The following is an 11,913-nucleotide window of genomic DNA, read 5'->3' on the forward strand; positions in this document are numbered from 1 at the left end:
AAGGCAAGCTGAGGCCAGCTTCCCGGGACTCGGCAGAGCGGGGATCCGGAGTCGCCGCCACCGGACTGCCGAGAAGGTTGGCGCCTCCTCTGGCCGGGCTGGGGTGTGTTGGGCTACTTCCCCTCTTCTCCCCCGCGGGGTCACCCCTCTGCGCTGCAAGCTTTCAGCCCCTTGGGTTGGGAGGTAAACAGGAGGAGGGACTGAAGCGGAGGAGTTCCTTGGCGCGGGGATGGGAGGAGCGCCTTGAGGACTACTCGAGCCCGCGGGACTCAGGAAATCTCGCTGTGAGGAAATGGCTTGCAGCTCTGTCTTGGAACCAGTCTTGTCAGATTTTCACCTTTTCATGTTCGTGCCCAACTGGGAAGAGGCAGGTGGCTTCACTCTCTTTCTGGGAAGAAGTCGGCCACGTCCAGCAGTGCCATGTACATCCTAGAAAGTTATTGAACCCCCCAACAAAAGGTCTTGAGCCCCCACTTTAGCAACAGTTAGGATAGGCAACAGCTCCAGAGAAGCGTTGTTGGCCATTATGTTTAAAAAAAAAAAAAAAAAAAAAGCCAGTGAGGGTAAGAGCACAATGGCAACTCTTGGAAAAACCACAGCTGGAATGAGGTTTCTAAGGGGTGATGGTGTCTGTCTTGGGTGAGGAGTGCCACCCCCGAAAGGCTGCTGAGGTCATGCTGGGTGGGAGCCCATGGGGCTTTCTCCTTGCAGCGAGTTAGCGAGGAACACACCTACCCAGCACGCATCTGGACCTCAGTGACCCCTAGGTGCTGGTGACCGACAGCCCTTTCACTGCTGCGGGGCTGGGACACCGCGCGCACCTGCAATGCTGTCCTCTCCCTCAGTGCCTGGAAGGGAGCAGCGGTGACTCCCGGAAAGTTCCTGGGAGCAAACCAGCGTGTGGTCTGACCACTTCTCTCTGGCTGTGTTTACTCAAAGGGGCCGACCTCTGGTAAGCTTGTTCAGGAGCTGCCAGAGCCCTGAATTGCTTTACCTTTGTTCTTGTGAGAAGTGACAGGGACCAGGAACTTATTAGTGAGCCAGGCACAGCCACTCAGGAAAGCCCTAGGACAGGCCCTGGCTAATCCCTCAGTTTTGGGGGTGGGGGAGGGGCGGCGGGGAGGAGAGGAGTTTCTTAAAGGAGGCACCCAGGCAGAAACCAGTGGCCCAAACTAGTGTATGTTAACAGTCAGTGTGGCCCCACCGTCGCGGTCAGCCTCTTTTGGACATCCAACCTAAATGATGCTTCGGAATCTTTCCCTTGGGCATGGTCACTGGGAGCAGAGCAAGAAACTTGGGTTCTGTTGTCTGAATACGAAGCCTATCCTGCCAGGGTGTTTTTGTTTTTGTTTTTTGAGGAAGGAAGTCTTCTGAGGAAGCTGTGTCTAGCAACACAGAACCTTCTTGGCTTATTTCCTTGCATCAGGAACTTTGACTTGGCTGAATGTTGAAAGCAGAACAGCCTTACTTGTTTGTCTCTGCAAGTTCACAGACTCAGCAAGAGAGCACTGGGATACATGGTTATGGAGGCCACAAGTGTCTCTCTTAGTTTTATGGGAAAGAATGCAAAGAGATGCAGCCCATCTCAAACTGGGGTGATTCCGGTCAAACTGGGATGGTTCCGGTGCTGGTTTTACAGCCCCAGGTAGGGCACTTCCTACAGTGTGCTTGGCTCTGTGGAACCAACTCAAGTTTGAGGATTTCTTCCTGTCCTTCAGAAGCTTCCAGGGTTAGGTGGGGAGATAAACCCAGCACCTGTGAACAAGTTCACCTGAGTGTGAACTTGTGTGGTGTCATCTGCAAGTTCAAGGAAGATAGCCAGGGTGAGCTGGCAAATGCAGAGAGGGCATCTGGGAGCTATTTGGTCTTCAGCTGGATTTAGAAACCATAGTCAAGGAGCAGGCGAGGGAGGGGGTCGGAGACCCAAGGATTGTGTAAGCTGGGACTAAGCAGAGACACACCCACCCACTAGACACAGCCCAGATTCCCCACGGCTCTCTCCACGCCCCCTACACCCCTCTCCCAACAGTGCCCCATTCTCATGGACCTTCCAATCAGGTTCATATTAACCTCAAGCTAAAAAGCCAAAATGAGAGGCAATCAAACATTCATTTGGAATTAAGAATTGCAATTCAGGGTATGCAGTTTCAGTGCCTGCAAACAGAGCCCAACTTGGGGGGCTTAATGAAGATAAAGGAGGAAGATGAGCTGAGTGGTTAAAGAAAATAGTTTCTTAACTGATTATTTAATTATTTTAATTTTTAGTTGATTAGTTGTTAATCAGTTTCAACTAACCTTTGCTACACATCGCTGGTTCCAAAGTCTGTTGGCAAGCAGTCTGTCCTCATCCGTTTTTATGATCAAAATGCTCTCCTGCTGGGCTCTCAAACCACAGAGATTCTTGACACAATTGCTATTTGGCCTGGGGTCAAACAAAAAAGGCAGCTTTTCCATCAACACAACTCTGACCCTATTTTAAAATGGCTCCGTTGAGAGTGTGTTTTCCCACGTTGCGGCTGCTCTCCCGTGCCCAGAGTGCCCTGTTGAGGAATCCTGTATCGTGGTAAAGAAGCATCACAAATGGCATCTCCACCAATAAAGTCTTCTCTGGCAAATCCCTGCCAGTCTTCAGGCAGAGCTGGAGAGTCCTTTGCCTGCCATGGCTCCGTGCACCAACCTCTGTTGAAACTCTGACACCCCGTATTGTCCATTTGCATCAAAAGGTCTTGGCCCCACCCCTGAGGTGGGCATCCCTGCCCCAGCCACCTCCTGAGCAAGAGTTGGGGTCTGGTGCATACATAGCAGGCAGTTGGGAAATGATTCTTGGGTAAATTCACCCATGTTGGGACACAGTGAATGCCTCCCTGTGAGGCTTTCGCCTGCTTAAGTGTCACTATTGGGAATCGAGCTTGGATACATTTGATGCCAACTTCCAGAGGCCTTGGAATGTCATGTACCGGCAGTTCTCAAACACTTAGCAGCCCCCACTGCCATCAGAGTAGAATGCCAGGGGCTTCTCGATCCCCCAGAGATCCTCTCCAGCCTGCCCTTCCTCCAGCTCCTGCCCTGAACTCACACTTCAACTGGCCCGGCTGCCGCAGCATCAGCAGGGCTCCCTGGCCTGGGCTCCCTTGACCCTGCCGTTGGGCAGCCTCTGCCAGGAATGCCCACCCCTCTACTAGCTTACCCCTCCTGATCCTAACACTGTGTCTGTACCCCTGCGTGTCAAGGTCCCCTTAAGCTGGGTCTTCATTTCCTCCATGCGCTGCACACATTCTCTGGCCACAAGTTGTAAACTGTCCTGCTAAAAAAGAGAAGGGGGAAGGTCAAACAAGAGTAGATGGGAAGGGGGTGAACTCAAGGGCACTGCCAGGGCCTCCCTGATGGCACAAAAGGTTAAGTCTCAGCACTATGAAGCTCTCACCAGCCACTGCAGCACAAGTTCAATCCCCAGCCAGAGAGGCGACCCACATGACACAGTAGACCTCCCCTGACCCACCCACTACTCCCCTCAGCAGTATATTTCAGTGGATCTGCCTGTTCTGCTTCCCTCTGTCTCTCGTGACTCCTCTCACCGGCCCTTCACCTCTGGCCTGCACCCCCAGCTCTTATATGCATAAATAAATAAATCTTAAAAAAAAAAAATAGGTGGGTCCCATTGGCAAGCCAGATGATCAGAGGCCAATAATGGGAGTGGAGATACTGGCTGCAGTTTTTAGACCTCATGTGTGAGGAATTTTGGCCTTGAAAAGAAGGAGAGGTTTTCTCTCAGCAAGAAGGGCGGGGTGGTCACATCAAGAGATCTTGTGGCTTGTTTTAGAGTACAAGAACTCTGACCCTGCTTGAATGCAGGAGGGGAAGAATCCGTGTATAACTAAGGAGTGTTGACAAATGCCCTTAAATTGCTTTGGTTGCATTTCACTTAAGCCCTCGCCCCCTATAAATGCCCATAGGGCTGTCATTGGGACATTTCCAAAGTATTGCTCAGTCAGAGACAGGGTGCCACAATGCCCCTGGCCATAGTCAGCTTGCTCCAAATGCCCTCGCTTCCCTTCATACTGGTGCTGACCAGGCATTTTCTCATTTGCTCTGCACAAATTAAAGCTCCCATAATAATAGCAAATACAGAAACATCATTCACTTAATTTTATTGTTGGAGATTTTGTCTCACCAGGCTGGCAAGACTAGAAACCACCGAGTTGTGCCGCAATCTTCTGATTTTATGCCATGTCCAGACCTGGGGGCTGAGAGGGAGGTGACGCTGCTCCCCAGTCTGGTGCACACTTTTGATTCTTGTCCCAGCCTCCGTGGTCCCTGCTGATCTCTGCCAGAGTCCTCTCCCTGGAACCCACAAACATTTCCCCTTTCTGTTCTTGAGCGCCTTTTTGCTTTTCTCCTACCAACCCTCTCCGCTCTGTACCTCCTGCAAAAGCTGGATCGAAGGCTCCGTCCGGGGAATCAGCCAGAAGATCCAGCAAGTATTGCTGGGTATAGCCCTGCACCTACCTGACCCGGGGCTGCAGTATCAGGAAAGCGGCAGAGCTGGCAGAACACAGGGCGAGGTGGACATACAGGAGGGGGAATAGTTTCCCCTCTCAAGGTATTATCCAGCCACCAAGCCATGCTGGCTGAGAGTACTGCTTACGTACAGGGGGAGGTTGCTGTTGAAGGCCCAGATATGTATCTTATCGATTAACTTTATTGATCCAGTGTTTTGGTGCACGAATTATATTAAATTCCACTGGAGATCTCTAAGATCCTCTTTAACAGACCCGCAAATTTCTAAAAGGGAGGGTGGGTGTTCTACTCCAGGGAAGGCTGTGCCTTGGTCTGTGACTTCTGTCATGGTCCTCAGCAAGTTCCATCTGATAATTTTCTACTTTACAGGGATTAAAAAAGCCTCAGCTCACACTCGCCATGATGCATATTCAGTAAGGGACAAAGACAGTTAAAGGTGTCAAGGACTCCCAGATGGCAAAACCCAGGTTTCCCCTCTCCCGCCTGGGGCTTTGGCCGATGTCAGGCATCCTGGCCTGCCAGCGACAGCAAGTGGAGCCAGGTTCTCACTGACTCTGCGCCACCCAGAATGGAGCGCGGTTACTCCGGGCAGCCTGGCCAGGGCACACTCCCGGCTCAGTGAGCCTCCCTGATGGCCGGACGCTGGGCACCTAGGGGAACCCGTGCTTCCTGCTGGGGGCTTTAGTCCTAGCCCTCACCTGTCAGTGAAGCTCACAAGCCCTGGGGTGCTGCCCCGAACCCCCCTTCCTCTGAGCCCCAGGACACTCCTCCAGGCCTCACTAGCCTCCCTTCCGCCCTTCCATGGAACTTGGGGTCTCTCCAGCTGCAAGGTCTGAGGAAGTTTCTCTTGTTGCTTCTGCTGCCCAGCAGAGACTCCAGATCCCTCGCTGGTCAGTCCTCAAGCATGTCAGATCTCTCCTCGTCACATTTCCATTTTCGTGTCTAACAGATCACAGCCGAATGTAGTTTCCCTTCCCTTTGCTTATTGCTCCCCAGCTATTTCCAATTTACATGACAATCCTGGTGATTTTTTTTTTTTTTTCTGCTCTTAGCAGACTGATTGTCTGGGTTCTGACTTCAGAGGATGCAACTGCAGGCTTCCAGCACCCTGCTCTGGCCCTGGCTTTATGCTGGCCCATCTTTCTGCTAATTTGCTTTGCCTATCAACATGCCAGGTTGAGCTCTGTTACATCCAGGGAGACTGTGAGAGCTTCTTGTGTTAATTTTCTAATTGAGATTATTGATGCTGCCTGAGCCTGAAGACAGGTAGAGATGTTCAGTTCTATTGGGAGCTATTTTTCCCCCCAAGGATTTAAAATGTGTTGTGCTAGTTGTTAGTATTTCATAATCATCAGATCAAATTATTTCTTTCAATCGGACACTTTAGAACGATGTGCTAAAGAGTAAATAATAAGCAGACAGAAGAAGCAGCTGAACCTAAATCTCTTGAGTTTTCAGCATTCCTGGCTTTAGAATATCAATGCCTCTGGGTGCCATTGTTTTGTGGTTTGGAGGGACCGCCACCTGAAGATCTTAAAAGATATTAAAGAAAATAGAGAGCTTTTACATAAGAGAACCCTGATCCCCCAGTGGAATGATAAATTCCATTTCCTCCTCTCACTGTTCCCCTCATTGTTTTCTAAGAGGAATGTTTCTGATGAGATACAGTTGGATAAATGATGTCTGTCTACTTAAGCAAGCAAGAAATATTAGAGGATTATGCAGCAACAACTGGATCCTCTGGCGTGGCCACTGGAGTGTCCTCAGAGGCCACCAAGGATGCCCGGGGGAGGGGTCTGCAGCTATTATTGTTGCTGCCCCACAGATGATTAAGCCGAAGCTCCCACAAGTTGAGCTCAAGGTTATACATCTATTAAACTGGGAAGCTGGGCTTTTGAATCCAGCTACAAACTTAGTTGTCATTTTGGTATTTCATTAAAAAATCAGAATTGTGTACACTGCAAAACAGAGACAACCTCAAAGGTGTCTGGGGATGGAGAGGGATAATTCCTCTAAAGAGCATGCTCAGGAAGAAATCACCAGCCTGTTTGGAAATGCAAAAGAGAGCCTGCTCCCTCTGCCTTAGAATGGCCGCCTGGCAGGAGCGCCTGTGTAAGCTCTAAAGGTAAACAAGCTATAGAAGCCAACCCGTGGGGCTCAGCTTAGAGCAGCCTGGGTTCCCACCTGGGTCCCCACGGTCAGCTCAGTCTGGCCAACAGCTCTCCGCTAATTTTTCCCCTGGAGCGCTTCCCTTTGTGCGCCCCCTGCTGGTCTCCTGGAGAAGCGCCTGTCCTGGAACCAGAGAAATTAGGAGCAAGCTCCTTTTCCTTTGCTCCAGGAAATGACCAGCCCAGCTCCACCTCTTCAGAAGTTCTGCTTCACCTTTCAGAACTGAAAAGAATTGAGGTGGGGGAATGAGGATGTTGAGTGTATGTACTCAGAAGTACTCAAAAGTAATCATGTAGCATCTTGGTAGTATTTCATTCTCAGAATTAGGCAGCCTGAGTAGTGAGCAGTGAGGTAAGTAAGTATCCTAAGTGCCCAGCAAACCAGCAGCATCAGAATCACCTATATCTCCTACCCCAGACCTGCTGAAGCTGCACCTGCATTTTAGTAAGATCTCCAAGTGCCTCCTGTTCAAGCAGACTTGGAATCTCTGGATCTGGTTTGCAGTATATTCAGCTGGATTCAAGTCCTAGTGCCACAATGTAGTAGAGTGGTAACCATAAGCAAGGGTTTAGCCTCACTTTTCACTAGGATTGCATCAAAAGTTAAAGAAGACGCCCCTCGCTGCACCTCCCAAAGCTGAAGTCAAGGCAAAGGCTTTGAAGGCCAAGACGGCAGTGCTGAAGAGCATGCTTGGCCACTAGTAAAAGAAGATCGTGCATTGCCCACTTTCCCATGTCTCAAGACACGGCGGCTCTGGAGGCAGCCCAATTGTCTCGGAAGAACACCACTGGGAGACACCAGCCTGACCACCGTGCCAGCATCCAGCTCCCCCTGACCACAGAGTCAGCCATGAAGATAAAAAAGCAACTTGTGTTCATCGTAGACATCAAGGCCAACAAGCACCAGCTCAAACAGGCTGTGACATTGACATGACCAACGTCAAGCCCTGATCAGACATGATGGAAAGAAGGTGTATGTTCTGCTGCTCCTGAATCCTTCCAAGGACCCCAGGTCTAGGATTAGGAGGCTGCCAAGGACTCACTGTCAAGCCAGGGAGTGGACGGTGCCCTGAAGCACCGTCCATTCCCTGTGGTGGGGACACCAGGTCCTTAATTCCCCTAAGCTTACCTGACCGGCCCTGTCCAGGCAATTAGGTCAAAAAATGGAATCTTCTCTGCTAATGGCTAGGATTAAAGCTGAGTGAATTCAACTCAAATGAAGGGAATAGTAGCCCTTCTCCCTCAGACCTCATTATCTAAATTAACAGGCTTGACAAGAGTGTTGAGGCCTATATTGATTGTGCCATTCTCATCACCCCCAAGATACAAGTCAACACAGCCTTAGTACTAAAAGCCCAATACACAACAGTCTCTGAACTGTCTTACCAGCCCTTCTTCCTCCAAGAGCGTAGTAATGTTTCTGAGGGGTCCTTTAGGCCAGTTTCTCCAAGCATGGCCAGAGAAGCACTTGGCTCAGAGTACCTCAGAGTACCTGGGGTATGGGCATAAAATGCAAACACTTGTTATAGGGAAGGAAAATGTTGTTAGACACTGTTGGGAAGACAGGCAGGAGCCAATCATGTGACCTGAGTCACATTTTCCATAGAGCACTCTGCGGTTCTGAGAATTGAGGGTGGGACCAGAAATACGAGCGGCCCAGTCAAGAGATGTGGTAGCTAGGAATGGGATTGGCTTGGGTGACTGATATATTTTAATTAAACCAAGCAAAACTGATTGTGGGAAATGATATAAAGTTTCCAGTTTTTCTGAGCTGCACTGTGTTTGGAGTAAAGATGGATGGATGGATATGGCCTGGTGACCTGGACAGATTAGAGGGAGAAAGGTCCATGGATTTATTTCCTACTGTAGCTGAGGCCTCTGTGGGCTAGGCACAGGGGTCCTTTCCTAGAGTAGGGAAATGTGTCCCGTTCTTTTGTTTTCTCCAACTTCCTTGGCAAATCTTGAATAGATACATGCATGAGCCAATGAATGGACAGAGTTATTATTAATGAATGTTATACATGAAACATTCCTAAAGTGCTTAGATAGAAAGAGAGAGAATAGCTCTGTCTACATGGTCTTTCTGCCAATAGCCACATCACTACAGCCAGAAGAACATGGGGTTCAAGAGAGCAGAGTCTAGAGGAACCCTCCAAGTTCTTAGATGCCAGTGTCTTCATTCTCCCTTCTTCCCCATAGGAGCATGGGAGATCACCTTGACCTTCTCTTAGGAGTGGTGCTCATAACCAGCCATGGGCTTGGGCTTTCTCCCTGCTCCTCCAATGACCGGATAGCCTTGTACCGTTTCTGCAACCTCACCCAGGTCCCCCAAGTCCTCAACACCACTGAGAACCTCCTGCTAAGCTTCAACTATATCAAGACAGTCACAGCCACTTCATTCCCCTTCCTGAAGCAGCTGCTGCTGCTGGAACTTGGGACTCAGTTTACCCCCTTGACTATTGACAAAGAAGCCTTCAGAAACCTCCCCAATCTTAGAATCTTAGACCTGGGCAAAAGTCAGATAGACTTCTTACATCCAGATGCTTTTCAGGGACTGCCCCATCTGTTTGAACTGAGATTATTTGCCTGTGGTTTCTCCGATGCTCTGTTAAGAGATGGTTATTTCAGAAACCTGCAGTCTTTGATGCACCTGGACCTGTCCAAGAATCAGATTCATAACCTTTACCTTCATCCTTCATTCTGGGAATTGAATTCCTTGCAGTCCCTTGATTTTTCTCTCAACCAAATAACCACTGTGTGTGAACATGAGCTCAGGCCTCTTCAAGGGAAAACACTCTCCTTTTTCAACCTTGCTTCTAATAGCCTCTACAGAGACTTCATGGACTGGAGGAAATGTATGAACCCATTCAGAAATATAAGCCTGGAAACCTTAGATGTTTCCAGCAATGGCTGGACCATAGGCACCACAAGAAACTTTAGCCATGCCATCAGCGGAAGCAAAGTGTCCTCTTTGGTTCTTAGCTACCACGTTATGGGTTCTGGGTTTGGATTCCAAAACATCAGAGATCCTGACCAGAACACATTTGCAGGCCTGGCCGGAAGCTCGGTAATACACCTGGACCTTTCACATGGGTTCATCTTCTCCCTGAACTCCCGAGTCTTTGAGGCCTTCAGAGAGTTGAAGCTCTTGAACCTTGCCCACAACAAGATAAACAGGATTGGGAATGAAGCATTTTATGGACTCAACAGCCTCCAAGTTCTCAATATCTCATACAACCTCCTGGGGGAACTTTATAATTCTAATTTCTATGGACTACCTGAGGTAACCTACATTGATCTGCAAAAGAACCACATTGGAATCATCCAGGACAAAACATTCAGATTCCTGGGGAAATTAAGCACCTTGGATCTCCGGGATAATGCTCTTAAAATGATTCATTTTCTTCCAAGCATATCTACTATCTTGCTGGGTGGCAATAATCTGGTAACTTTGCCAACTATCACATTTACAGCCAACTTCATCCACTTAGCAGAGAACAGGCTGGAAACTCTGGATGATCTCTATGTCCTTTTACAGATGCGTGGCCTCCAGATTCTCATTTTAAATCAAAATCGCTTTTCCTCTTGCCACCAACAACTTGCCCCTTCAGAGAATCTCCACTTGGAACAGCTTTTCCTTGGAGAAAATATGTTGCAACTTGCCTGGGAAACTGGGTTCTGTTGGGATGTTTTTAAGGGCCTTTCTCGTCTCCAAGTCTTGTATTTGAATAGCAACTACTTGAGTTTCCTTCCACCAGGCATATTTAGCCACCTGACTGCATTAAGGAAGCTCATCCTCAACTCCAACAGGCTGACGGTTCTTTCTCCCGGTGACTTACCTGCCACGTTAGAGGTCCTTGATATATCGAGAAACCAACTTCTGTCTCCTGATCCTGATTTATTTGCATCACTTAGTTTCCTGGACATAACTCATAACAGCTTCATCTGTGAGTGTGAACTTAGCAGTTTCATCAGTTGGCTCAATCAAACCAATGTCACTCTCGTGGGGTCTCCTAAAAACCTCTACTGCGTGTACCCCAGCTCAGTCTCTGGGGCATCCCTCTATGCTTTTTCAACAGAAGATTGTGATGAAGAGGAATTCTTTAAGTCTCTAAAGTTTTTCCTTTTCTCCTTCCTCACTGCCACATTGACTGTCTTCCTCACGGCTACCATTACAGTCACGAAGTTTCGAGGGTTTTGTTTCATCTGCTATAAGACAGTCCAGAAACTCGTACTCAAGGACCTGACTGAGGAGAGAGCATCTGACACGTACCAGTACGATGCCTATTTGTGCTTCAGTAGCAAAGACTTCGAGTGGGTGCAGAACGCTTTGCTAAAATACCTGGATACTCAGTACGGGAACCACAACAGATTTGACCTGTGCTTTGAAGAAAGAGACTTTGTCCCAGGGGAGAACCACCTCATCAACATCCACGATGCCGTGTGGCACAGCAGAAAGGTCGTCTGTATTGTGAGCAGACACTTCCTTCGAGATGGCTGGTGCCTGGAAGCCTTCACTCACGCCCAGAGCAGGTGTGTGGCAGACCTCAGCAACGCCCTCATCGTCGTGGTGGTCGGGTCCCTGTCCCACTACCAGCTGATGAAACATCCGGCCATGCGAGGGTTTGTACAGAAGCAGCAGTACTTGAGGTGGCCTGAGGATCTCCAGGATGTTGACTGGTTTCTCAGTAAACTCTCTCAGCACATACTGAGGAAAGAAAAGGGAAGGAAGAAAGACAATAACATCCCCTTGCAAACTGTCTCCACCATCTCCTAGTTAGAGGGACAGGTCTCTCCTTCCCTCACGCCATAAGTAACTCTTCACATTGGACTTGCGCTAAGCTACCATTTTGGGTGTTTCCCAGAGTTTTATTTTCTTGATGAAAACAACATAAATCTCTTGGTTTTCATAGTAACACAGTGTTTTTTCTCTCTGACCATCAAATGGCAGTAATAGGTCTACAAAATTGCAAGTGTCTCCCGAGGTCCCTACTCTCCATTGATTTCCTTTCAGACCAAATAATACTGTTCTCTCCTGGGCACTGACTCCTGTTCATTGATCCCTGTCCTCGGAAAGTCACCTTGAGAGCAGTTACAGGCGGTCTTCAGTTTGGGAAGGGGCTGGCCAAAGCTCCTGGGCTTGGTAGAGTAACGCTAAGAAAATGGACAGAAGAAAGTGTCCTACGTCCACCCTGGACAACCACTCGGTGCAGGGCTCAGTCCCAAG

At 49.0% G+C, this 11,913-nt stretch overlaps 1 protein-coding gene across 1 annotated transcript; it reads left to right on the forward strand.

The window, feature by feature from the left end:
* Positions 1-8,850: 8,850 nt before the first annotated feature.
* On the forward strand, positions 8,851-11,529 carry TLR5 (toll-like receptor 5). Its single transcript, XM_004691334.2, has one exon. It carries the CDS (start codon positions 8,851-8,853, stop codon positions 11,461-11,463), a length of 2,613 nt encoding a protein of 870 aa, XP_004691391.1. The 3' UTR covers positions 11,464-11,529.
* The last annotated feature ends 384 nt before the right edge of the window (positions 11,530-11,913 follow it).

The sequence above is a fragment of the Condylura cristata genome, unplaced genomic scaffold, assembly GCF_000260355.1.
Source record: "Condylura cristata isolate star-nosed mole 26May11 unplaced genomic scaffold, ConCri1.0 scaffold00030, whole genome shotgun sequence".
In the NCBI taxonomy this organism is placed as follows: domain Eukaryota; kingdom Metazoa; phylum Chordata; class Mammalia; order Eulipotyphla; family Talpidae; genus Condylura; species Condylura cristata.